General features: G+C 33.1%; 1 protein-coding gene across 4 annotated transcripts; it reads left to right on the top strand.

Annotated features, from left to right (window-relative positions):
• The first annotated feature begins 4,505 nt into the window (after window positions 1-4,505).
• Window positions 4,506-12,517, top strand: LOC115712705 (cyclin-dependent kinase E-1). Of its 4 annotated transcripts, none has more exons than XM_030641040.2 (16): window positions 4,506-4,955; window positions 5,109-5,219; window positions 5,377-5,480; window positions 5,574-5,616; window positions 5,773-5,871; window positions 6,074-6,143; window positions 6,431-6,525; window positions 6,615-6,648; window positions 6,727-6,811; window positions 6,977-7,054; window positions 8,831-8,878; window positions 9,485-9,517; window positions 9,931-10,036; window positions 10,842-11,051; window positions 11,132-11,224; window positions 12,045-12,517. In XM_030641040.2, exons 1-15 carry the CDS (start codon window positions 4,698-4,700, stop codon window positions 11,195-11,197), a joined length of 1,440 nt encoding a protein of 479 aa, XP_030496900.1. In that variant the 5' UTR covers window positions 4,506-4,697; the 3' UTR covers window positions 11,198-11,224; window positions 12,045-12,517. The 4 variants fall into 4 exon arrangements, with proteins under 4 accessions (XP_030496900.1, XP_030496901.1, XP_030496897.1 ...); XM_030641041.2 differs by having other exon boundaries at window positions 4,548-4,955; window positions 12,040-12,517; XM_030641037.2 differs by having other exon boundaries at window positions 4,548-4,955; window positions 11,129-11,224.
• Window positions 12,518-22,683: the final 10,166 nt, after the last annotated feature.

Raw genomic sequence — 22,683 nt, 5'->3', positions numbered from 1 at the left:
TAAAAAAATAAAATAATAAATAAAAAATAATTATCCTAATTATATGTCAAAATATCTCAAATTAAGCATTTTTCAAATTTTTACAAAAATATCTAGGTTATTTAAATATTTAAAATATTATTTATAAATTTCTAGTAAGTAAAATGATATAAAATATCATTTTTCTAACTTATAATTACAAATATCTAAGTTAATTACAAATTTATTAATTATTTAATTTATCTTATAAGATCATTTTAATATAATATTTCAAATAAAAAGGATAAAATTATTTTTTAATATAAAATATGGCTAATATTAAAAAATCTAATCTTATAATTAAATACTATATAAGTATTAAACAAATTAACAAATTTTTAAATCTGACCATAATTTAAAAAATAAAATAATTAATTTTTAAATTTAAACCTCAAAATATCAGAAATTAATAATAATCTATTAAAAAAATTAAATATTATTAATACAAAATTAATATTTAAGTCTAAATATATTAAAAATAATATTTTATTTTGAAATTAGGGTTTGAAAATTGCAAAAATTCGAAATTGGGGAAAAATCCCACAAAAATGCACTTTAGGTGTGCTGCCCAGGAGGCTGCACGTGCAGCCCAGACAGGCTCCAAGCAGGCCTGTCCGCGCGCGCAAGGGAGTTTGCAGCCTCCCTGACCGAGCATCCTCGGCGTGCTGCAGGGTGCAGGTGTGTGTGCACACGGGTTTAGACAGGGCACCAGCGTGCGCTCAGACAGGATGTGTCTGAGGCACGCGCGAGTGCACGAGGGTGTTGTCCGAGTGCCTGATGCGATTGAGCACCATCTCGACACCTATGGCATCCGATTTTCATAACCTCATAACTTTGTCAATTTTTATCGGAATCGAGTTCCGTAAAAACCAAAATTTCTTAATTTTTCACAAGGGATCCAAATGAAAATAAAATTATTTTTACAAAAGAATTCGTAATTCACATAAATTCATCAAATAACACATAAACCAACATGAACAAATCCAAATCAACACAAAACAATATTCATCGTTTTAAATCCATATTACATGAAAGTAATCATTACTATGGCTCTCAGGCCAGTTGTTAGGAATATTTTACCAGGATCTACATTTACTAACAAGTATGTTGAATTAACATTCTAAATATGAATTCTCTAAAACAATGAAATAAACACATAAGGGTTTTGAAAAACTTAACATTGATTGCATCGAAATATAATGACTCCTTCCATTCAAGATCTCTAGCCCTTGATTCCTTTCTGAAGCGGAGCATTATCAAGATCTGAACCTCGATCTCTTTCTCTCCTTCGGGTTTGGTTACCACCGTCTTACTCACTATGATTGAGTACTTGACTTTCTATGTGTGGGCACGACACTCATTCACTCAAGGTTCGAATATGGAAGAACAATAAAGGAGGTGAGAAATCTCTAAGGAAGGAACTCTCTCATCTAGGTTGGTTGAATAGTCAAGATGACATTAGTTGACAAATTGTCAAGCGGATGAGATGAGAGTATCATGTTCCTTTTATAGTATTTCAATTAAGGCTTAGGGCTGATTATATGGATTAAAAAAAATAAAATATTGGGCAAAAATCCACATCATGGCTGTACACTTTAAAGGACCAAACTCTAGTTAGATTTTTGCCACTTTATTTCAACCACTTATACTTCTTTTCAATAATACCATATTTTCCAATTCAATCCTATAAATACCAAAACTATTTATTTAATAATTATAATTAATTACTAAATAAAATTGTCATTTATGTAATTTATTAAGTAGACCATACAAAGTCTCTTAATTAACAAATTAACCCCAAAATTTCTTTTCTTCACAATTAAGCCCTTCCTTAGTGAAAATTCATAAATAAGACATAATCTAATTTTAGAATTATAATTGATTAATTAAAATCAATTAACTAAGTCTGCAAGCAATATTATCTCAACTAGTGAGGGGACTATGGGCCTATATAACCGAGCTTTCAATAAGTAGATCTAGAATTAACCAAGTAAATTCTCTAATTATTAATTCTGCCTTGCGCCACTATAGATTTGGAATTGAATAACACTCTCAGTTATATAGAACGCTCTATATGTACCACGATATAGATACGTTATGATTATCCATTGTTACAATCCTAATAGTCAAATATCCTTTATAAATGATTTACACTGAATATTACCGTTCTACCCTTCAATGTATTTTATCCTTAAAACACTTAGCAACCTATAAATGATATTTCAGTAAACTAATATAATTACTAAAATGAGATCTCAATCATTTATCTCTATCAAGCCAAGCTCAAAGGAAATCATCGTTTCACTTCTAAATACTTATAGAAGCTATAGATTCCATATCTATGATCAGTGCTCCCACTCAATTGAACTACCATGTTCCCAAGATGTAAGTATCCACCAAAAGCAAAAGTTAGCTTCCACAAACAACTCTAAGAACATAAATAATACAACTAAGTTGAACCTAACCATTTCAGGATTAAGATCCATAGACCTAAGATCAACCATTGATATTGACTTAGAAAGATATAACGGTAAGTTTATGATATCTTATCCAAGATCAATATCGGTCCCTTCCAATGCATACTCTATACATCTGATACTAGTAAACTTTGCCAATGCCCTGGAAAGGACATAACACTTATCGAAGGTGTAAGTATACCTTATCGCTGATTATCATGCCAGTCTAAATCTAGTGAACTGACAAATCATGGGAATTAAACTTTTGAACATATAATCATGATTATATTCCACTGTGCTGACGACACTATAATCATGAACAAATATCTACATATTTATATATGTTCTGGACTTAATAGAATTTACACATTAAGTATAATCATGAAATGAATCATGTGAACCATACAATATAAAAGCAATTTCTGATCTTATATTAATTAGTAAATTTGATTATATTGAAATGAGTTTTATTTAGGGCACAAAACCCAGCACACACACACTTGAGACTATAGCTCAAGAGGGTTCTGGACCTCCTCGGAAGCTTTACGTAGATGAGTCCTCCAATGAACATGGCTCTGGTGCAGGTATCATCCTCGTAACTCCTAAAGGATTTTGCACTCACTGTGCATTGCGGTTTAAGTTTACTGTAACTAATAACGAAGTAGAATATAAAGCACTCCTAGTAGAACTTCATTTGGCACTGGCCAACAAAGCTGAATCACTAGAGATTTATAGTGATTCTCAACTTGTTGTCAATCAAATCCTTTGCGAATACCAAGCCCAAAGGCTTAAAATGATGGCATACTTTAGCAAAGCTAAAGCACTACTCCATTCAGACACTTATTTCAAACCCACCTTTAATAACATTTTAAAAAAAGTATAGCTATGAGCTAGGGGTGTACGTCGGTCGATTTGGTCGGGTTATAATATATTTTTAGTAACCCAATATAAATATTGGGTTGTAAATATTTAATTGTAACCCGTCCAATTAAAAATTAAAAAAAGTTTAACCTGTCCAATAATTTTGTCGGTTTGGTCGGGTTAACCCGTCCAAACTGTTTTTTTTTTATAATTATTTTTTAGTATTCAAATAATTAGATTTTAAAAAATAAAAATATATTGTTTATATTTCAAGCTAAAAAATACTATAGTTTAAATCAATTTTAAGAACTTTAATATAAGATAAATATAATTGAGTAAATATAAAATAATTGAATAAAATAATAAAAATAATAGTATGGTATAAATTTTAAACTTTAACTTCAATATCGAAATAAAATAAAAATTATTAACTATAAATTTTAAGTTTTAAATTAAACAGTAAAATGTCTAAACTTTAAATACAAAATAGTTTGACTAATAAATGTAATTTATGTAATATATTATATACATTTTTATTAAAAAAATAAATAAATCGATTTAATTTGGTTTATTCGAGTTAATTAGACAATTTAGAATAATTTATAAACTACCTAATATATTTATTAGGCAGTTTGGATTTTTAGTGTATTATTTTATTTTGTACTTTTATCAGTTTAGTTTGAGCAATTTATTCAAGTTAAGCAATTTGTAAATTTTGTTGAACACCTTTACTACGAGCCACTTATATGTGCTTTATACTACGATGAAGTATCTCAACCTTGAGCGAAATTTTATAATACAGTAGAACCTCTATCCAAGAATACACTTGGGACCAAGTAAATTATATTCTAATTGTGAGGTTATAACTAAATAGAGTTACACTAAAAAAAAAAATTAGAAAACCAAAAAATATCAATGTAACAATAATAACAATAAATAATCATTAATACTATATCATAATAGAAATATTTTAAAGTAAATATAATTTCATATATGTATTATAATTTAAAATAAAATTATTAATTTTACATAAATAAATTTACAAAATACATGTATATATTTTTATTAAGATATAATTATTCTTACAATTGGCCCAAATTGTGACTTATTTTTTTATAACAAATTAGAGGTTATTCTTAAATAGAGTATTCTTAAACAGAGGTTCTACTGTATTTATTAACAAAAATGACATTTCTCTTTTAAAAATGTTTAGGAACGGGAATCTGATATAAACATAAGAATTTAATTTAATTTAATGATTATTGTCCAAATGATTCGAAGTCCTTTTGTTGGTGTGACGAGTTAGATACCCAGGGACAGAAAACCCGCTCAAGGGAAAATTGAGCTTTGAGCTCGGCAGCCATGGGAGATGGCGGCAACAGAGGTCTCGTCAGCTCTGGAAATTCCAACCACAATGGTGGAAACAGTAATAGCAGCAACAAGCCTGAGTGGTTGCTTCAGTACGATTTGATTGGGAAGATCGGGGAGGGAACTTATGGCCTGGTTTTTCTTGCCCGTACCAAGACTCCTAGCAATCGCGGAAAATCCATCGCCATTAAAAAATTCAAGCAGTCCAAAGACGGGGATGGAGTTTCGCCCACCGCCATTCGAGAAATTATGGTCTTGGCTCTTCATTTCTTACCGAATCATCTACATACTTGTTTTCATTAGGGTTTGGTTATCTTTTTTTATTTCGTTCTTCGTTTCATGGAAGCGGAGCAGATGGTTAGGGTTTTGGTTCTGAAATAATCACAAAGAATTTTAATTGTACAGTTATTGCGGGAGATTACTCATGAGAATGTCGTAAAGCTGGTGAATGTTCATATCAACCATACTGATATGTCTCTTTATCTGGCTTTTGATTATGCTGAGCATGACCTCTATGTGAGTTGTGGTATCCATTACTTTTCTTTATTGCATTAAACTAGGGGAAGTTTTTACCTTTTGCTATTTATTTGTTAGTATTACTTTTTAAATTTTTATGTTTAGTTGAAGAGCGAGCTTCTATTGCAGCTTCATATTCAAATCCATAAATTTGCAGGAAATCATTAGACACCATCGCGACAAGGTTAATCATGCTATTAATCAGTACACTGTAAAGTCATTGCTCTGGCAACTGCTTAATGGATTAAATTATCTTCACAGGTATGTTTTGGTTAGTGGCAAACAGGTTTAATTTAATTTAATTGTAATGTTCTTGATCTTTCATCATTTTATGTATTGGAACTGTTGCTGCAGTAATTGGATCATTCATCGTGATCTGAAGCCTTCTAATATCTTGGTACGCTACGCTCTTTAAGAAGATTTTTCTAAGTCTTTTGTGCAAGGAAAAATATGTTTTCACTATGAGATGCATTTCCCACATGGAGTATCAGTTATGCTAGTGCGTTTTCACCTATGTAAATTGCTGTTGAGTTTTACATGCTTTTGTGATCAGGTTATGGGTGACGGCGAGGAGCAGGGAGTTGTTAAGATTGCTGATTTTGGACTTGCGAGAGTATATCAAGCTCCATTGAAGCCATTATCTGAAAATGGGGTAAGTTTTGTACAAGTTTTCTGCTTGTAATACTTGTGCTGTTTGTATTAATGTCAATTTTCTGTTAGTGAAAGCTAATGTCCATTTCAACATCTATTGTGGAAAATGAACATAAAATGTCATTTACTGTTCCTTTTTAGATAATCTTATTAATGGGAATACAATATATAATTTTTCTTTGTTGTTATTGTGCTACTTGCAGGTTGTGGTAACCATTTGGTATCGTGCACCAGAGCTGCTCCTTGGGGCGAAGCATTATACAAGTGCTGTTGGTACCTCTCAACACCAAATTTCATTTTTATTATTAACAGGCATATACAGCAAGCATAACAGCAAGATACTAGATACTAGATACAAAATTGATTAAAAGATAGTTGTTATTTGCTCTAGTCTTAACATTTTTGTTTGTGCTATGCTTTATCAGCTACACACACAAAAACACCCATGTGTAGCTTGTGCATTTGTGCATATAGAATTTCCTGTATGTTGGATTCTAAAATATATCATAGAAATAAAGGCTTTTAGTGTTGCACTAAATAAACACTATATCTTTATTTAGATATGTGGGCTGTTGGATGCATTTTTGCTGAGCTTTTGACTTTGAAGCCACTGTTTCAAGGAGCTGAAGTCAAAGCTACCCCAAATCCGTTTCAGGTCTTCTTTCTTTTCTCAGTGTCCTTAACCGACTTTGATGTTTTGATATAGTGATGTACTCATGAGATTTATTTAATTTTTTTTTTCAGCTTGATCAACTTGACAAGATATTCAAGGTCTTAGGTACGTAGTTCAAACTAATAAACTCTTATTTGTTCCCTTTATGTTTAGGATCGTTATTGTATATTGTTAATTCATCAGGTCATCCCACTATAGAGAAGTGGCCAACACTTGCAAATCTTCCGCATTGGCAAAATGATTTACAGCATATTCAAGGCCACAAGTAGTATGTTTTTGATACATCATAATATTTTGAACATACTGTTTATAGTGGTCACCGTAAAAGATAATTTATTTATTCTTCACTGTGACCATCCTTTACAAACCTCTCTTTTGCCGTGTTCTGATTTTATTCATGTTTTGTTTTGCTTTCTGCGTATTCTTTTTACAGTGACAATCATGGGCTTCATGGTTTTGTCCACATCTCTCCAAAAAGTCCTGCGTTTGACCTCTTATCTAAGATGCTTGAGTATGTATACCTCTTTAAATTGCGTGAACTACATTTTATATTTGTATGTTAGTGGATTGTTTGATCATTGATTTATGAACTTTGTACATTGTAACAATAGTGGGCTTCATATATTATTATTTATATTGTTATTATTATTGTTGTTGTAGAGGACATCTTGTTATTAATGTTTACTGATTAAAGCATAAACTTTTCATTTAACCAAGAAGAGAAAGTTACAAATTCAACTTAGCAAGATGTCCTCAACACTAAATATGCACAAGGAAAAATGAGTTTTATATTTGTTACTTTTATAGTCAAATTTATTTCATAGTAGAAAAGAAGAAAAAAAATCCTTGAAGGAGAAATACCCATTCATTCTTTCCTATGTTCATTGGCCTGAGAAATGTTTTAAAAAATCTTTGTATTATTGTCCAACCATAATAAGTATGAAGTTTCCACAAAAGCACTCCCAATAGCTTTTCTACTCTATCCTTCAAAATACATCACCAAAACTCTATTTTTTTTCCCTTAAGTTTTACATTACACCATATATCAGCTTCTTTAAAATACATCATCGAAACTCTAATTTTTTCAAATTTAATATATTTTATCCATTTGAAATATATAATGTTAATATTTACACATATCCCCATATAAAAAGAAAAATTAAAACCCCAGACAATTAATAAAATATGTTTAGAGCAATAAATAGAGTTGTATAAATGTAGAGCATAAACATTGAATTTTAAAGAAGCTTTAAAATAAAGAACGAGTTTAGAGCATCTGATGTAGCGTGTTTTTAGTTTATATCTTATTTTAGAGAATCTCTATTTTAAAGCATTTGATGTGAGTGCTCAGTAGCTTTGATAGACACATTGTTTGTCTTTCCAGTAAAAATCAATTTCTACAAACCTATCATTTTCTCAGGAATCATATTTTCCAAACTAACCTTGTAAGAGTCAAAACCACAATTAAAGCTGAATTATTGTTTCTTTCTTTTGCTTTATTGAAATCACATCGCAGATCACTTCCACAGTTTGGTTGGACTTTAGATCTGATAAAATGAATCATTGACACTCCAATTTTGAAGTACGGAATTATATTTATTTTACAAGTTGTCTCATTAAATTTAGGCTTTACTTTTGTTATCTTTTTATTTAGTTATTATTGTTGCTGTGGGGGTATTCCTTGTTCTTATTTCCGTCTTGTTTCTTCATGATAGTGTGCCATCATTAAAGAGAAAAAAAAATAAGAGGAAAATATGGTTACCATCATCACTTTGTTGCTTGACATTTGACAACTAGGACAGTGTATGTTTGAGAATGTTGGAGAACCTGATTGATCTTTATCGCAAGTATTGGGTGGGACTTTGCGTTTGGCAATTTCCATGAAAATCATCAAATCACCCGCAGATATAATTTTGTCTTTAAGGCACTTTATAAAACCTATTCGGTGGTTAAAGATTATAAAGTATATAAAAACTGTTATGAATTCAATGTGCTCTTTTTGGCATATATGAAATGTATGTTTGCATGTCTCACAGTAGCATGACTCTAACAGCTAATACCAATGACATAAATCTGTACAAATGTATCACATAAATCTAGTTTCTTCTGTGACACTGCTAGGGAAATTCAATCTGCTCAGTTATAAAACAAAAGAAACCTATGGTGCATACAAAATTTGAAGATTCTAATCTCATTTTGGTCATATTATTTATTACTAATTGATATTCAGATATGATGATTTGCAATCCCATACAGTAATTTACATTTGCTGCATATTATTATGCAGATATGATCCACGAAAGCGTATTACAGCAGCACAAGCTCTAGATCATGAGTGAGAATCTCTTTATATCAAGTTACTAATGTTTAGTGCTTCTCTACTCCTAAGCAATCCTACTTAAATTTATGCAGTGAATTGATTAACAAACCCCATATTGTTTTGGGTTAACACTTAATTTTCTTACAAATAATGATAAGCAAGTTGGTTAACTTGTCACCAAATATTTTGGACTTTAGAATATCATATGTGCAGAAAAAGGTCAAAGAATAGCAAAAAGCTCTCAAGCTTTCGAGACTTGTTACACCTTTTTGATAATCAGATTTCTTATCTGTGGGATTCTGCTTAAGCATACTGGTTCTTTCAATGTTGTGGCGTCTTAATGACTCTTATTACTGTAATTTATACAAGCTATCCCGTCGGCATAAATCACTTGTTGCCTAGATTTCTAGACCATCATTTTAAACTTTGCCCTCTTTAATATTGGGATTTGCATAAAGCTGAGGTATACATATACAGAAGTTTAAAACTATGGCATGATATTTATCTATATATGGTCTGGATTAAAGGAATTGTAGAAATTGTGGTAGGAACAATCTGGATTAAAGCTGCTATTGTTTTCAAGGCAGAGTTTCTTAGTTGTCTTAACTTCTTTTTTCTCAGGTATTTTCGTCTTGAACCACTACCAGGAAGAAAGTGAGGTTTCTCTTTATTTTTGTATATATATTCTTTTTATCAATTTCATCTCTCTTATGTTTATTTTTATTACTATTGATATGTTTTTTATGTACATGATAAGAATCTGGTACAGATTTGTTTTTCTAGACATAATGTTGTTATGGAAATGAAATTACAGAAATGAAAATTGTTTTTCTTAGAGAAAGGGGGATTTGACAAAAGATGTTATGGTATCATCGTCAAATACATAGATGATAAGAAATCATACAGCCAGACCATTTTTTTTTTCGGTAGATTGAAAAGGGGAAAACAGTGAAATCCATATTGTTAAAAAACACCAACAGTCACCTGAAATTAAAATTTTCCCTAATGTGCATAATTTCCTTGCCACCTTTGTCATTTTGACAAGGAATTTTTACATTAATGTTCAGTGCACTGGTGCCTAGCCAAGGAGAGAAAGTTGTTAATTATCCTACTCGTCCAGTAGACACAACTACGGACTTTGAAGGGACAACGAGTCTCCAGCCTTCACAACCGGTAAGTCCTATGGTCTCCTACATATATTTGTATACATTTCTTAGTTATTTGTAGAGGAGGGGGGGAACGATTGTTGAGAGGCATATTGATAAATTCCCAAAGTTCTTCCCAAGACAATTTATTTCGGTAAAGATCTTTAAAGGTTCTTTTTGTGGCTAATCACATTTGAGTTGTACTCCTTTCCGAATGTTGAAATGTTTTAAAGGTTATGCTTCTAATGAATTTAATAATTGCAACATGAGTCTAGACAAGGTAAGGACAAACGAATTATACTTTAATGGACTGCCATAAAGATAGTATTTTAGGGAAAAAAGACATGGAAAAATGCATTTATTAACACAAATAAGAACTAGCAACAAATATCTGATAAAATCAGTTAAGAATAAGTGTGCAATAATATTAGTCTATTTTTTATAAATGACCAAATTTTTCTGAAGCAAAATCTCTATTTTTTTTTCTTTTATATTCATCATAATATTTACCCTGCCCCCTTTCATTTTTAACCATAATGATTAATAAATGCTTTTTAAGCAAGCTCATGTGAACACATGTATTCTATTTTGTAATCGGGTAGATTACTTGGTTAAGCTCCGACTGAAAGTAGATGCCTTATATTAGTTTGCAATTTTCTATTTCTGAAGTGGGCTGCTACATGCATCAACTATATTTTAGTTAAAGCACTCATGTATTTAATTTACTTAATCTTTCTCACTCATTTTCACTGGGAACATCTAATTGTTTGTTTAGGATGGCAAGCTTTTCCATTCTCTATTTGATTTGCTTATGCTCTGAGTGTTTGGACCAGGTTTCTTCTGGCAATGCAGTAGCTGGAAACATGGCTGGTGTTCATGGAGTTCCAAATAGAGGTGTCGCTCGGCCTATTATTGGTGTTCGGATGCAGTCTCAGGGCATAGCAGGTTATAATCTTGGTTCTCAGGCTGGAATGGGTGGTGGAATGAACCCAGGTGGTATCCCAATGCAGCGTGGTGTTAATCCACAGGCTCATCAGCAACAGGTATTTTTGTTGAGTATTGATGTACTTGTGGAAATGTTGTTTCATTTTGCTGATGCATATGCCCGACTTATTCTTAGCAGTTGAGAAGAAAAGACCCAGGAATGGGGATGAGTGGGTATCCTCAACAGAAACAAAGACGCATGTGAAGTAAAACATCTGCTATAATTCTTCAGGTTGTTCTAACAATTTTGCACTTTATACGGGTGTGTTTTCTACGTGCTGCTTCTCAGGAAACTAGTATTAAATTATTATGTACAATATAGCCAAAGGAGGTTCTGCATTGGTTTAGACTTGTCTAAGAATTCTGTGGATCAATTATTCTAGTTATTTGTACTTGAAACAAAATAAGAAAACCAACACATTTAAAATGGAGTAAACTTCTATAAATAATCCTAATCTTGAACGAAAAATCAAATGTCTAATTTCAATTATTGTTAAGAACTCCTTGGTTCTGGTTATTTGTGAAAGTGTTTTTAGTTTGTTATGATATTGATTGATGTAGGATTGGCATAGATAAGAGAGAAATAAATAGATGATGTATAGAAGGTCTGAGTAATTGCTTTCATAATAAATGAGCCATATTATATACTTTCATAATCTAAATTTCAAATTCTGTTGCAATCCATCCAACTTACCTCTAAAAACAAAATAAGGAAACCAACTCATTTGAAGATATAGAGCAAACTTCCATAAATAATCCTGATAAATCTTTAAGGAAAATTAAGTGCAAAACTTGAATGCATCTCCATTCCCCAGTTTTAACTTATTTCATTGAATAGTTTTTTTCCACCCCTTTTTCAGTAAGTGGCTTGTGATGTTTTGTCATGGATTCTTTATTTAGATAATTCAGGTTTCAATTGTTTTCATGGAGGTAAAAATAGGTGCAGCATGTTTGCCTTCTAAAATATGAAATTTGAAATTGCAGTGGTCATAGCATCCACTGAAGTTTCCATGTATTTTCATCAAATATTCACCTTATATTGTTTAGTGCAGGGGATTTATGGGAGAAGTTGTAGATAAACTTAGATGGAGAACTTGCATGGAGACCTGAAACTCATCCACCATGATGCCGCAGACTCGAAAGTGGAGAAGGTTTTCTGTCCAATTTGACAATTTAATTTTCAGCTACAAGAAGGTGGTGGAGCTTAGTAATGATATTAGAGCCTGAGTATGAAAAGCTTCAGTTCCTTCGTGTTGGAATTGTGGTTGGTAGAACAGGACTACAGATTTGGCCGAAGTTGAGCACTCTGGTTGGAGTTCATCATGCTTGTCCTGTTTTCATATTCAACATGTATTATAATTACCACACAAGTTTTGATTTTTCTCTGTAAGCTTGCCATTAGCTAACATTCCCAATTTGTAGAGAAAAAGTGGAATGTTGTATCAAAATTGCTTTGATGATTCTCAGCTACTGGAACTTTGTTATTTATGCTAACTAAACCTGACAAGAGATCTACATTGCTGAAGTGGCATGCTAGTCTATTTTATTTTATGCTTTAGAAAAAGGACTTTTCTCTATTTAAAAAATAGAAGAAATTTTTTTTCTTTTGTAATTCCTTTTTTAATAATGATATGTATACACATTAATTTCAAACAAGTTTTTTTCAATCTAATCAAAAATTACATACAAATTTGACACACTTGTGTGTCAGTTTAGAAATATAAGCTAATCATCTTTATGTAAAGTGGTCCCACTTGTAAAAATGGACTTGTTATGTAAATGTATTGTCAAAATTGTGTAGTTCTTTTTTAACATAATTTTGTGTAGTATATATGAGCATATATAATTACTCATAACAAAAAATTTAAAATACACGTGTTGAATTAGCTCATGGTTGGCTGCCCTTGAGCTACCATCTACATCCTGACCTTGATCCAATGCAAAACCAAAAGATTCCACCGGACAGGAAAAACATGTATTACTTACCATACCAACAAGGCAAACACAACCTCTTCAAAATAAGGTCACCGAAAGAGAATTGCGTATAGCATTTGTCTTAAGATAATTGATCTCTTAAGTTGATAAAGTTGCTGATGCAGTTTTTCATCAACTAATATAATAAAATCGTAAATGAGTAGACTAGACTCAGACTATGTTGGTCGTCGTATTGCAAACTGTGTTAATGAAATAGAAAGATCATATGTAGAGTTTTATAGTGCTTCGTTCACTTGCTTTATTACATCAATGCTCATACACATCAAGATTATGTTTTCAAAAAATGTATTTTTGAGATTACAATGGCAAAATCTCTTTACAAAGATCTCTTTAAATTTCTCTCTTTGGATGTGTTTTCTTTAAGAGATAGTCAACAATAGAATTCAATATGTTCTAAGTGAGTGACAGCTAGGGTTTCTTAGGAAACTAAGGGAAAGATTAAGAATTAAGAAGGCAGATATCAAAAAAGGGAAACTGAATCACAAAAATTCACGAATCCCTTCCCTAGGTCTACATCATGACCTTTTATAGAGTTAGAGTTAGATTAATCACTCCCTTACATTTTGGGAGAATGGTTACTATTGATCGAGATTTTTGGCAACTAATTAATTATTTGATTAAGCGTAGTTGAAAGTATTAAAGAAAGACAATTTTTTTTTTGCGGTTTAAGCGTTAATGAACCTTAGTCCACGAGTCACTTGTATTGATGTCAATGGCTACAACAATGGTGGGTTTTTAGAGAATTTGGCAAAATTTTTTGCTTAACTCAAAATTCCAATCCCTTTTATAATAGATATGTCTTCCAATTGATAGGACAATAAAGATGGGCTTTTTGGGGACAAAGGCCCTTCTACTAAAATCTACCATAAAGGTCGCATCTTTAGGGATGATTTCCTTTGGTGATAAGAGCTTTCTCTTTGTGGGCCTGTGACTCAGGCCCACGATAGGGAGTAAATTCTTGTGGACAAGACATGTCCATTGTGGTTGTGACAGCTGAAGGCATGAGCCCACTTGAAGGTGTATGGGTAGGTGTATGTCTATTAAAGGTAGTGGAGGAAATCCCAAGTTTATTTGCTTTATGGGAATCTTATTTTGTCGTCGGTATGAAAGGGACAAGCTATAATACTTTCCCTTATTATGCGCTACAAGGGACCACAGGTGATGGAAGGGATCTGATAGGCCAGACCCTCTCAAACCTTCTTTTCTAGGGGTCCCTTTTAAGTGTGTCTTTGGCGCTGATATGGGCTTCCAAAATAATACCTTGCCCCCAAAACTAGCTTCCATTTTACTTTGTAGGCTAATTATCATTGTCTATTAAGTCGGGGGCTCTTTTGGCATTTGCTCAGCTTTTTGATTGCCACGTGTGTTAATCCATGTTTTGGGATAACATTTACCCCCAAATCTCTGCTTGCATTCTTAGAAGTTGAAAATTGCCAAAAGCGTCCTTTCAGTTCCCATCCAAAAGGTAAGTGTACCGTTGTGATGCATTTAATAAGATACGACTTCTCTTGTAACAAAACATGTGTCCATCCTTGAATTGTGCTTTCATTCATGCATGCTCACCTTGTTTTAAGATGAGGATGATTTGCATTCTAACTCATAATCCTAAGATGTACCATTTATTGCAGAGCAGACGGAGGAAACTCGAGTAATTCAATCATCTCCTCATAAATTGTTTCTTCTAGAGGCATTAAGACCGTCGGATCGGGTGTGCTTCTTGGAATTCGAAGGGGGCCATTGGATCAAAGGGCCGGTTTGACCCCTTTGGGCTTATATATATCCATTGGTTATTTTCCTTCATACCTTTTCACTCCCAACTCTTCAAAGCCTATTATGCTCAGAAGTTTTCTCGGTGAACCAGATTACTTGCTGCACTTCCTTCACCATTCTCAGTCGCCTCTCTACCTTCACTGAGCCATAATTTACCAAAAAAATTTAGGGTTCTTTTTAGAGCTTGGTATTAAAAATCTGTGTTGCCATCGTTTAATAGCGACCCTTACGACCATGTAAGTATTTTCTCTACTTTCATAGAATTGTATTGCTTGTTGATTTAAAGAAAATTAGTAGAATAATACCATTTTCAAATATTTTAGGGTATGTAGTAGCATATAGGCGGCGATAGGACAATTGTGACTCCTGGATATTTCTAATTTTGTGATGGTGATGCCATATTGTAGTTATTGGATTTTTTTGACGGAATCTCCTCCTTTATTTTTAATGCTTTCTTTCACCATAGTCATAGGTGATTCTGACATATTGGATATTCCCAAATTCCTTCCATAGTTATTGAAATCATTAGCACCCGATGCCATAGTAACGAGAATCCATCAATTGGAGCGTCTAGAGGGGCCTTCTCCTCCAGCAGTTAGGACACCCCCATTATTATTTTTCTTTCATTCCTTGGTGTGGGGACGAACTGCTTGGAATTTTCCTTTTCACAGATGCGTGAAGAGCTTTAAGAGCTCCATGCAAAGGGTTTTTATTCCTTTGACTCAAAGATCATTTCCTTTCATCACGAGTTAGCATGAGATGGGTCGTCCTGGCAGTAAGAAAGTCCACGGAGAAATTTGAGGAGGTCGCAGAGCCCCCTCTCGTTCCCGTTACTGACGTTCTCGGAGGCCTTGAGACTATGTTTATAAGGCAATCGAATAAGAGGCAGATGGGCTGCATTCTACCCTAAAATTCTTGCATGATTTGGCCAAGATCATGGAGACTAGTGGGATTATCCTTCATGAGGAAGGCCTTTACCACTGCCCAGCTAGGGAATACGAGACTCCTAACCATAAATACAATGACTTTGGAGCCTGGAGCCAAACTCACATGAAGTCTAGAGCCACTCTTCCTCTCCAGGATTACTTTACAAAGTTTTTCAGTTTTTGTGGGGCTTTCCCCTTTTCAATTAATTCCTCAGGCCTATTGTTTGATGGTCAAACTTTTTTATTTTCTATTCTCTTAGGGTCTGCAATGTTCCCATCCCTGCAAAATTTTATTTATTTATTTATTTTATTTTTTTGTGAACTTTGTTTCACTTCCTAAGAAGGGAGATAAAAGCCAAGATGGCTTTTACTTTGTCTAGGATCATCTGAACAATAAGGGCCTGATTCCCTTTAACTTCCAAAAAATGTCAAAGATTGTAGGAAGTGGTTCTTCTTTTCCACCAGCTTTTAGGCTTTTGAATATTCAAAACTTTTTACCAAATGGACCAAGAATTTTAAGTGAACCTTTGCCTTCCTTCAAATCTTCTTTCTTTTTTCTATGAGTCTCTGGGAGAAGCCTACTGTAATTATTTCCTATTTAGTTCCCTTCTTGAGGACGACTCCAACTCAGCTCTTTAAGGACCACGAAGCCATTTTCTAAACGCTCAACAAGGAAGAGCTTAATGTTGGTGACTTGGTCACTGATGCCCATAGTTTGAAAATCAGTATCTTAGTGGCTCCTCAAACAATCGAGGATGTTGACCTCTCCGAACTCATCTGTCTGAATGTTAAGGACAAAACGAAAGAAGATGATGACATGAAGGCCTATATTGCCAAGGTGGAGAGGAAGTACAAAGCCTAACAGAGGCTTTACGAGGAGGAGGATCAGGTGTCTCATGTTTAAAGTGTTGCAAATTGTAAGGATGCCCAGAAAGTAGCCAAGAAATTAGGTGCTCCCCGCCTGGTCTCGGTTGTTCCCTTACCTAACATGGAGGGTCCCAAAGCCAGTGCTACCGATACCAGCAAGTCTCTTTTATCTATAATTTATGCACCCCCAGTTTGGGAATATGCTAAGTTATATCTACTAGATTTGATGAGTGGCTCCATAAGCTACACATGTCGCGATCCCGTTTGGGGGTAAACAAATATTTACTTTACTTAGGGAATTTATTAGGCAAGTCCCATATGCAATCAGAGCCTCTAATCCTAATCCCTCTGGATGTCACTTCTCACATTATTTCAGTTGGTTTCTTCCCTTCGATAGCTCTCTCGAGGACGATGCCTCTAGAAGTATGATTATGCCTTTGTAAAAGATGAAATAGGGCATCGAGGTAGGGACTATCCTCTTTTTCTAACCATTTTTCATTTTACAACTTCTATTAAACTTTTCCATGTCTATTTTTTTTAAATTACGTCTCTAACACTTCTCTTGTATTGCAGATCCCATGGCTCAATAGATGTTTGAGATATTTGACATGGAAAATGCAATGGATGCAGTAGATTTAGAGCTTGTGCTAATTGTGCAAATCTCGAACGTTATTGTAACCTCAAGGGGCCCATTCAGTCAATGTAAGAGAAAAACGAGGTGATCCTAGTGGAGGAGGCAATTGTTCCCTTTGAAAGAAAAACTTCCAAGCGAAAGAAGCACTCCTCTCCAAATAAACCTAGCTCATTAAAGAGGTATTGCTCTAAGGGCTACATGTATAAGGCTTAGTTTGGAAGGGTTTCCAGCTTAGGCGTTAGATAGCAAACTTTGTAGGTAATACTCTGGGAAGGTGTATGATCTCAACATAGATACCATGACCAACTGGTTTAAGGATTACGTTTGTTTGGACTTAGCTCCCTTGGACACTGAAATGAAAAGTTCCATTGCGGTAGAGATAGTTAAATTCCCCACTCAGGCTTGAGACTTAAGAAATCAACTGGCTTCAGTAAGACCCTTGTCCAAATCTTTATCTTCCTTTCTTTTTATTTCTCTTGTCCCACATTTCCTGACTTTTGTTTCGGACATGCTTCAACTGTGGTAGGATGCTTGGCCAAGAACCTTATTGACAATGGTTATGAGGTCACAACTTTTGGAGGTCTTAGCAAGGCCATGGCTGAATTAAAGCAGGCTGGAAAGGAGGTTGAGGAGCTCTAGGATTACCTATTGGAGGAGAAGAATCTCTGGGAGCGAGAATTAAAGAAATCACCTAGGTTGGAGGAGGAGTGGCATCTTACTCAGGATCAACTTCAACAAGATCGAGATTATCTTACCCAGACCCAGGACCAACTTAACCAAGCTCAAGGCCAACTCTTAGATTCTAAGGAGGCTTTTGTTCAGAAGGAAGTGGACTTAGCCAAGGTCCAACTAGAGGTGGAAGGCATTAAGACTGAATTTGCTAGCATGACACATAAACTGCTCAAGGAACTTTGAACTCTTTGGGATGCCAACCAGTTGCCTAGGACGCCACTGTTGGGTTTTGTGCCCTAAATAAAACCCTTTACAATCTGATTAGTTATCAATATAAGAAATTTGAAGTGATTTATGTTTGCATGAATTTTACATGCTAATGGTTTAATATGTTTATTACATTTACACACAAAATCTGTTAAGTCCAGATCATATGTTTATTCACAATTACAGTATCGTCAACACAGTGGAATGTGATTGTGATCATATGAATCAAAAGCTAAGTCCCTGTTTCATCAGTGTTTTGGATTTGCACTAATGTGATAATCAGCGATGATGTGTACTTACACTTGGAGTAAGTGTTATGTTCTTTCCAGGACATTAGTAAAGTATACTAGTTTTGAATGTATGGAGTATACATTGGACTGGACCGATATTGCAACTTAGTTAAGATATTATAAACTTACCGTTATATCTTTCCAAGTCAATATCAGTAGTTGATCTTAAGATTAAAAGAATCTAAATCTTGATATGCTTAGGCTCAACTCAAGAGTACTATTCATGTTTTTTGATTTATTAGTTAAGCCTACTTTTGGTTCAGGGTGATACGTATATTTTGGGAACATGATAGTATGATTAAGTGAGAGTGCTGAACATAAATATGGAATCTATAGCTTCTACTGGTGTCAAGTGATGATTCCCTTCGAGCTTAGCTAAATAGAAGAAAATGGATGAGCTCTTGTTTAAGTGACTAATTCTTAGATCACTAAACATCATTTACAGGTAGCTAAGTGTTTTAAGGAGCAAAATACGTTGAGGGGTGAGAACGGTAAAATTAACCCATCTCAATGTAAATCATCTATATAGAGGATCTTTGATCACAATAAGATTATAACAATGGTTAAATGAGATAGCATATCTATATCGTGGAACATATAATATGCTCTATATAAGTCTGAGAGTGCAATTCTAAGTTCTAAGAGTGGATTGAACGAAGAATTAATAAGTAGGAATTTACTTAGTAAATTCGGTTCACTTATTGGAAGCTCAGCATATAGATCCATGGTCCCCATTCTAGTTGAGACTATACTGCTTGTAAGACTCAATAATTGATTTGTGATTAATCATTTATAATTCTAAAGTTAGACTATGTCTAATTTGTGACTTTTCACTAAGCAGGGGCGAAATTGTAAAGAAAGAGATTCTAGGTTTATTTATTAATTAATAGACTTTATATGTCTAATTAATAATTAAATTAAATGACAATATTATTTAATAATCTATTTTAGTTATTAAATAATTAGTTTTGGCATTTAAAAGGTTAGAATTGGAAAATTGGCGTTTTTGAGAAAATAGAAATAAAAATTGTGAAAACTGCAAAATCCAAGTAAGGCCCATTAACACCTATGGCCGACCACTTGGATAGCTTTTTCCAATTAATATTATCATTATTTTAATGCCAAATAATTACTAACCTAAACCTAGTAGTTGCCTATAAATAGAAAGTGATGGCTCAGTCAAATAACAAGTTTTCAACAAGCTTTCTGTCAGAAAATTATTTTTCATAAAAATCGAGCCTTCCCTCTCTCTCTATAGCCTTCCAACAAATTAAATAAATCCTACATCCAACTATCCAGCTAACTGTTGAAATTATTTTACCAGGATCTTAGATCTGCTCACAAGTATGTTGTTTAACACCCTAAATATGAACTTTCTAAAACGATAAAATAAACACATATAAAGTTAAGAAAACCTTAAATTGATGCAGCGGAATTAATGTCTCCTTCCACTCAGATCTCTAACCCTTGTATCCTTTCTGGCGCAGAGTATTATGAAGATCTGAGCCCGAATGTCCTTCTCTTTATGTGTGATCCTTCACAGTCTTCCAATCTATGATTGAGTTACCACTTGCTGTGTGTGGGCACTTACTCTATCACTAAGGTTCGAAATTTATGAAGAGGAAAAGAGAGAGAGAGGTTTGGCCAAGGAATATAAAAGGGAAGGCTCAGTTTTTCTGAAAAATTGTTTTTCTGAAAAGTAGTGTGTTTTGACTGAGCAATCACTTTCTATCTATAGGCAACTACTAGGTTTAGGTTAGGAATTATTTGGCATTAAAATAATAAAAATATCAATTTGAAAAACCTAAATAAGTGGCCGGCCATGGTGTGTAGAATGGGCCCCACTTGGTTTTGCAGTTTTCACAAATTTTATTTCTATTTTCTCAAAAACGCCAATTTTCCAATTCTAACCATTTAAATGCCAAAACGAATTATTTAATAACTAAAATAGGTTATTAAATAATATTGTCATTTAATTTAATTATTAATTAGACATATTAAGTCTATTAATAAATAAATAAACCTAGAATCTCTTTTCTTTACAATTTCGATCATGCTTAGTGAAAATTCACAAATTAGACATAGTCTAACTTTAGAATTATAATTGATTAATCACAAATCAATTATTGAGTCTTACAAGCAGTATGTTCTCAACTAGAATGGGACCATGGATCTATATGCTGAGCTTCCAATAAGTGAACCGAATTTACTAAGTAAATTCCCACTTATTAATTCTTCGTTCAATCCACTCTTAGAACTTAGAATTGCACTCTCGGACTTATATAGAGCATATTATATGTTCCACGATATAGATATGCTATCTCATTTAACCATTGTTATAATCTTATTGTGATCAAAGATCCTCTATATAGATGATTTACATCGAGATGGGATAATTTTACCGTTCTCACCCATCAATGTATTTTGCCCCTTAAAACACTTAGCTACCTGTAAATGATGTTTAGTGATCTAAGAATTAGTCACTTAAACAAGAGCTCATCCATTTACTTCTATTTGCTAAGCTCGAAGGGAATCATCACTTGACTTCTATACACCAGTAGAAGCTATAAATTCCATATTTATGTTCAGCACTCCCACTTAATCATACACTATCATGTTCCCAAAATATACGTATCACCCTGAGCCAAAAGTAGGCTTAACTAATAATCAAAGAACATGAATAGTACTCCTGAGTTGAGCCTAAGCATATCAGGATTGAGATTCTTTTAATCTTAAGATCAACTACTGATATTGACTTAGAAAGATATAACTGTAAGTTTGTAATATCTTAACTAAGTTGCAATATTGGTTCAGTCCAATGTATACTCCATACATTCGAAACTTAGTATACTTTACTAATGTCCTGGAAAGAAAATAACACATACTCCAAGTGTAAGTACACATCATCGCTGATTATCACATTAGTGTAAATCCAAAACACTGATGAAACAGGGACTTAGTCTTTTGATTCATATGATCACAATCACATTCCACTGTATTGACGATACTGTAATTGTGAATAAACATATGATCTGGATTTAATTGATTTTATGTATAAATGTAATAAACATATTAAACCATTAGCATGTAAAATTCATGCAAACATAAATCACTTCAAATTTCTTATATTGATTACTAATCAGATTGTAAAGAGTTTTATTTAGGGCATAAAACCCAACAAACTCCCACTTGCACTAACATAAAACAAAGTGTGCAAATAAGTCAATCCGATGTCTTGATCTTCAGATCAAGTGTAGTATATTTGAATCCACCCAAACTTCTGGAAACTAGTTCATAAATACATTTATGAAACAACCCTTACTATATGCTTTACTCATCAAGGGATACTGAAATCTTACTGTTTAAAGTACATCTGAATAAACAGAAGACATATCTCTCATATTTTAAAATATAGAATTGAGATTATACAGTGTAGACTTTTCTTCAGTAATATAACTTTCTGGTAATTTCGAATTTACAAAGTTATAAATCTTCTCTGGTAGAGCTTGAATTATTATAGAATAATTCCTCCACCTCCAAAGTAACCACCATCTCAAGAATTTCGAATGAGTTGGTGAAGATACAAGGATAACTGATATACAGTTCCTTAATATCTAACATACAGATCACTTTCATAAATCTTTCTTGAATATCTTCTAATGTTCCTTATTTGATTACATCTCAGATAGCTCCCACTCAATAGCAGATGTCTGGTTAAATAATGCATTTAACCTCTTTATTGTTTGGAGAGTTATCTAGTTGTGACTTTTGTATTAGTCCAAAACTTTAAGTTTAGACTAAGTCATCAACATAGCAAACTAGTATTTGAAGTGAAAAATACTTACTAGAGATTAAGTAATCAAAATTAAGATACCATAAAATTTTATGAGGATTAAGAATTCATACTTCAGGTCATTCGAATAGACTGAACTAGAATTCTTTATCTTATTCTCACATATCTGATAAGTTATATCTTTCCATGTGAATGGTTAGATTTGCTTTTCAGTAGTGTTCTTAAGTTCCTATCACAAGTGTCAACCTAATGAAGATGGGTAAAGAATTTTAAAATTCTCCCACTCAATTAAGGTAGTGTGAAACATTATCAAAGAACTTTTATAGGTATCATTGTTTACTACAACAGTAAAATTAAATTGGAACATACAATCAAGATCAAGAATTTATATTGATAATAGCTAATTCATTATATTACTTCCATGTTTAAAGAAAATATGTGTTACATAGGTTATTGTAAAGTAAACTCCACCCCTAA

The sequence above is a fragment of the Cannabis sativa genome, chromosome 4 (assembly GCF_029168945.1).
Source record: "Cannabis sativa cultivar Pink pepper isolate KNU-18-1 chromosome 4, ASM2916894v1, whole genome shotgun sequence".
Lineage (NCBI taxonomy): Eukaryota > Viridiplantae > Streptophyta > Magnoliopsida > Rosales > Cannabaceae > Cannabis > Cannabis sativa.
Note: the sequence above shows the minus strand (reverse complement) of the source record. Positions and strands in the feature narration are given on the sequence as shown.

Excerpts from the sequence above, each read along its gene's own strand:
- LOC115712705 (XM_030641037.2), top strand. The coding sequence starts at position 4,698 with ATGGGAGATGGCGGCAACAGAGGTCTCGTCAGCTCTGGAAATTCCAAC. Across the intron at positions 4,956-5,108 it reads CCGCCATTCGAGAAATTATG|TTATTGCGGGAGATTACTCA; the intron begins GTCTTGGCTCTT and ends TTAATTGTACAG. Across the intron at positions 9,518-9,930 it reads GAACCACTACCAGGAAGAAA|TGCACTGGTGCCTAGCCAAG; the intron begins GTGAGGTTTCTC and ends ATTAATGTTCAG.